The sequence below is a fragment of the Limulus polyphemus genome, unplaced genomic scaffold (genome assembly GCF_000517525.1).
Source record: "Limulus polyphemus unplaced genomic scaffold, Limulus_polyphemus-2.1.2 Scaffold10340, whole genome shotgun sequence".
In the NCBI taxonomy this organism is placed as follows: Eukaryota; Metazoa; Arthropoda; class Merostomata; order Xiphosura; family Limulidae; genus Limulus; species Limulus polyphemus.
The window spans coordinates 14,700-20,200 of record NW_013675950.1 but is presented as its reverse complement, the minus strand read 5'-3'; the positions used below and the strand labels follow the sequence as shown (position 1 = coordinate 20,200).

The 5,501-nt window shown below is 29.5% G+C and overlaps 1 protein-coding gene across 1 annotated transcript; it reads left to right on the top strand.

Moving 5' to 3' along the window:
- Nucleotides 1-3,973: 3,973 nt before the first annotated feature.
- On the top strand, nt 3,974-5,070 carry LOC111083613 (techylectin-5A-like). Its single transcript, XM_022380240.1, has 2 exons — nt 3,974-4,481; nt 4,690-5,070. Exons 1-2 carry the CDS (start codon nt 4,325-4,327, stop codon nt 4,878-4,880), a joined length of 348 nt encoding a protein of 115 aa, XP_022235948.1. The 5' UTR covers nt 3,974-4,324; the 3' UTR covers nt 4,881-5,070.
- Nucleotides 5,071-5,501: the final 431 nt, after the last annotated feature.

Sequence of the window (5,501 nt, the reverse complement as noted above, 5' to 3'; positions counted from 1 at the left end):
TTGTAGTTCGTCTTACCGTATCGTATCTGGCCCAAGTCATGGATGACTACAGGAAGTTTCAATGTTTACTGTGACATGGATACTGATGGAGGAGGCTGGACGGTAAGTAACGTTTATTATAGATAATATCATATCAAACTATTATATGTAAAATCATATATAGTAAGTTTAATTATTACAGTAAACTTACAAGTTCTCCGTTTTTGTTTCTAAGGTAATCCAAAGAAGAGGATTACTTTTTCAAACCTTGGGAAGATTACAAAGTAGGATTTGGAGACATTCAAAAGGAATTCTGGCTAGGTAAGTTCTGATTAGGGTTTTAACTGTATAAGTAGGTTCTGTTTACAGTTTTTAAACAGATGGTTTTAAAGTTACAGGAGTAGTTTTGGCTGCGTTAGGCTCTTATTCGACCAGTACTCTTACCTGATGACAAGAAACATTGTACTTTTGTAATATAGATTATTTTATTACCAATTCAAACCACTCCAAACTATATTCTCTAAAAGTGGTTTCCTCATTATCAAACTTGGATAAACAAAATAAGAAAGTTAATAACACCTTTCCGCTCCAACAATGGAGTTTCTTTACTGGTAGTGTGTCCATTAAGCAGAACATCAGCACAGTCTGTTGGTCCAGGTGATGAAAGAGAACATGTTTGGTCAGTTTGTTCATAGATTAGATGTTTATCTAAAATATAAAGATATAATCTTTACGTTATTGAAATGAGGCTCAACATATATAAATATACGGACAAATAATTTGTTAGTTTATTTGTTATCCAGAGATACTGATGTATATGGATTTGGTATTTAGGTGAAACTTTGAAGACAAGTGTGACATAGTTTGTAGTTCTGTTGTTTCTTTAATCCACAATAATCATTCCTAAAGTTGATATGTTTTCAAACAGATGATGTTGAAGGTATAGAAGTCCTGGGTAGTTAGGCTGTAATAAGACTTTTGAATACGTTGTTTAGAAATACAAGTTATAGAATAAAAATTATTGTTACTTTAAGGATGATCTAACAATATGTAATAAAGACGTAAATAATTTTCTTTGTTCTGACAAAGTCTTTATTTCTTGAACAACAGGATAATCTTAATCCTTAAACCTTTTCTCACTCTAGAAAACACTAGTTTGTTTTGACGTTTTAATTTTTGGTTTTGATATTTTGTTTGCAGAGATCTCCTTTATGTAACTGTGAAACATTTTGAAAATCTTCTTTCTTCAAGACAGTCTGATAAATGTTTATTTTAAAGTAACCTTACATGATTTAAACATTTCCCTTCATATATTATGAAGTACGTTTTGAGTACAAACAAAACGTTTCATTATTAATACTTAGGAAACGATCGAATCTACGCTCTAAAAATCAAGGAAATTACTCAGTTAGGTTTGATTTAAAGGATAAAGAAGGAAACGAGAGGTTCGCCATCTACCGGGAGTTTTGGATAGAAAACGAAGACTACCTGTATAGATTACATGTCAGTAATTACTCAGGTGACGCAGGTAATCAAAGTTCACTTTGTAATCTAATTTATTACTTTATCATTATTATGCTGAATACATCTTTTTCAATTTATTATTCAAAACAATGTAGTAGAAATATTCTTATGACGAAAACTATTTAAAATGTATGATAACAAATTGTGTTCAACTCAAACTGGTGTATTTACATGTTTACACTCACAAAAAAAAAAAGAAACCTATCTATCTCTATGTATTTTTGTGAGTGTAAAACACGTAAATACACAGTTTGATTTGCGATAACTGATTGGTATAAAGGATTGGTTTGGTCTGATATTTCATTGGTGGTAGTGTCCAGGGTCACTGATGAGGAGTGGAATTCTACGAAACTACTCTGGCTCACAGACACATCCTCAATGAAAGAATAGACCATTCCAAGCTTTTACTTGTGAAATGTGGCGTCATCTATTGAATGGCACCAAAACAAAAATATATATACAAATTTCACTCTTTCGGTATTCAAGATTCAAGCTATTATAAAAATAACTATGGTACATATAACAACCCTTTCTTTATAACATATCACAATTTCAAATAAATCTACTCTCTTTACAATACTCACATGACTTTCACTAGTACATTACGTGAGGGTTTGAATATATCTTTATTGATGTAATTTATAAATATAATATTAAAAAATAGAGTTCTTAAAAACGACTGTTATTTCTTTCAACTTTTTTATTATTTTTATGAGGTATGAATACTACGATTAGTAATTTCAGCTCAAACAGCCGCTCGTATGGAGGAGTTTCTGCTAGTTATGTTAATTGACTTAGGATCTGTATTCATCTGCGTGTAAATATCAATTTATCTTATAAAAATTGCTTTAAATAAATTATTGTAATTACTATTATGATTTAATTAAATTATTTCGTCAAAGACTCTGAACAAATTGGGACAAAAACTGCTAAGAACAGATTGAAAAACATTTCTTCAAGATAACGTGAGAGTTTCGAAACTTAGAGTTAATAAATTTATAACACTTTATTTATAATTAGCTACATAAAAGTAAATTATAATTTAGAATAAAGCCAAGACAAATCAACTAGGAAGACACAAAAAACAGTTTTAACTATATTATTATTATTTTACATATTCTAAAGACTAACTTAACACCATATAAAATATAGATTTCAATAAGGTATAACAGAGTCTAACGAGTGTATATCCCTTGGTGTCTTACCCTTATGTAGAAATCTAATATAATAGTTAACTTGAGTTTAATATCCATTAACATTCTTCTAATGTAAAGCTGGAGGTTTGTGATACTATGTCTATTCTAATTACCATCTTTCATCCAAATGACTAGTAAAGCATGGGAGTAGCTCTTAATTTCTAATAATATCTACTTAAATAACTACTTACTTTACGTCTTTGTATATAGTGTTTTGTTTTGTTTTACTGATTTAATTATGAGTTTCTTTATTTATCCAACTACACCAGAAATAGTTGAAAATAATCAAGATATTAGAAGGAAATTTAATATGAGGTTACTAAGAATTTCCATGTTAATCATTGAGTTATAAACCACTAATTGAACTTTGTTGATGTTTACTAAATAGAACCAGTATTAATTCACTTATCGATAATGTATGTCAAACTTCTGGGTAGTCACCTCGTGCTCAAAGTGCTGGTGTCAGACGAGGTCGAATAATTACAGAAAAAAAAAATTACTGACGCCAAACATAATTTTCCTTTCAGCAAAACCACACATCTAAGAATCTGATCATATGCAGTATAAATAAAATTCCTTGTTGACCAATGTTAAATATAAATGTTGACCTATAGGGAAATAACATCAGCATTGTAGCAGTTCTTCCTCTACTATTTAATAGTGCTCGATAAACTTAAGTACTTACAGATGTAAGTGTAAAAATATTTAAAACATTGAATACAATTTGAAAATAAAATTTAAAGGAATTATTAAGAAATTATTAGAGAATGGACCAGAATATATTAATATTTAGTTAATATATAGTATATATATCTATGGAAGGTTATTTAGAATTTGTTTTGTGCATTACTACAAATACTCTGTTAACTCAGAGAATGAAGCACAAATATTTTATTAGAAAATTGAGACTAGTAAGAAGAAAAAATTATGTAAATATTTTAATAAACAATTAATTTAATCTCTCAGTGCTTTAAATAACTTTAGATACAATAATAATTAATGTTAGTAGTGTTAGGATAAAACTTTGGTTTCAATGGTAATTAATGTTAGTAGTAGTTGGATAAATCTTTTGTTACAATGGTTATTAATGTTAGTAGTGTTAGGATAAAACATTTGTTACAATGGTAATTAATGTTAGTAGTAGATGGATAAAACTTTTGTTATGATGGTAATTAATTTAGTAGTAGTTGGATAGAAATTTTGTTACAATGGTAATTAATGTTACTTGTAGTTGGATAATTCTTTTGTTACAATGGTAATTAATGTTAGTAGTAGTTGGATGAAACTTTTGTTATAATGGTAATTAATTTAGTAGTAGATGGATAAAATATTTTGTTATATTGGTAATTAATGTTAGTAGTGTTAGGATAAAACTTTTGTTATAATGGTAATTAATTTAGTAGTTGGATGAAACTTTTGGTACAGTGATAACTAATGTTAGTAGTGTTAGGATAAAAGTGATGTTTATTGATAGCTAGAAGCAATATATATAAACTTTTATGATTATAATACAAAATAACCTCTAAGTATTGTGTCAAGATGATCTCATAAATGAAAAATTGTGGCGGATTTCGTTGTGTGAATAACATTTCTTCCTAGACGATCAGACATTAAATATATCAGTGATGATCAGTATCAAACCTATGATGATTCTTCTTCTGGTTTATCAGAATTGTCAGATAGTGACGAACATCGAGCGATGTAAACTGACATCAGTATCAACTGTACTGGATTCAGTCAATCTACTGATTACACAAGCTAAACAGAAAATACACAGCGATGGTATGTCAACGTTCACATTATTTGAATCTTAAAATCTAAAATCTAAAATAGTGAAACATAAACACTTTGTGTTACAAAATTCTGTAACACAAATTGTTTTCAGTGTTTTGATCAAAGTAAAACACTTCAATGAAGATGTCTCTTTTGTTCTGTTCTAGAGATATTTTTGTAAACATATTTTTTATTATTTCTTTGTGATCTTATGCAGATTCCATTTTCTATGGCTTATATTCAGAAGAACTGGAATGTTTTTCAACCTCTCCTGGACCAACAGACTGTACAGATGTTTTCCTTAATGGAAACCATAATAGTGGAGTGTACCGTATCTGGCCCAAGTCATGGATGTTTACAGGAAGTATAGATGTGTACTGTGATGTGGACACTGATGGAGGAGGCTGAACAGTAAGAAGAAAACGGAAGTATATAAAGAAATAAGACCAACTTTATAAATAGTTGTAAGTCATGTTTTATTATGGTGATTATTTTCTGTCTGTACAACAAAAGTCTGTATATTATATAGTACCTGTAAAAATAGGTGGATAAACTGTGTTTATCTACACTACCTTATAATAAAAGCTACTGGAGGACACCATAGCCCACCAATGTAAATGTAGGCCTAGGTTTCAATAGATTCGTGCCTCAGATTTGTGGAAGTTTTGATATAACTGCATTTTTTTGTTTTGTATTATTATTATATTTTGCTGTGCATTGATTTCAGGTGACATAGTATATTATACAACAAAGGACTTTAGGACTGTGTACATTACATAATCAATAGGTGTAGGTTAATAATTTATTATCCATACATAATGAAGTGATCATAATCCAATACTCTTTTTTTGTTTGTAATTAAGCACAAAGCTACACAAAGGGCTATCTGTGCTCTGCCCACCACGGGTATCGAAACACGGATTCTAGCGTTGTAAGTCCGCAGACATACCGCTGTGCTACTGGGGGGCTAATCCAACACTATTATTTATTGTAGTGATTAAGAGTTATCGGTAATACGATATAAATAAT

Bases quoted from the DNA above. Each gene is read 5' to 3' on its own strand.
- LOC111083613 (XM_022380240.1), top strand. From the start codon at position 4,325: ATGATCAGTATCAAACCTATGATGATTCTTCTTCTGGTTTATCAGAAT. The intron at 4,482-4,689 runs GTATGTCAACGT...GATCTTATGCAG, and splicing joins ACAGAAAATACACAGCGATG to ATTCCATTTTCTATGGCTTA.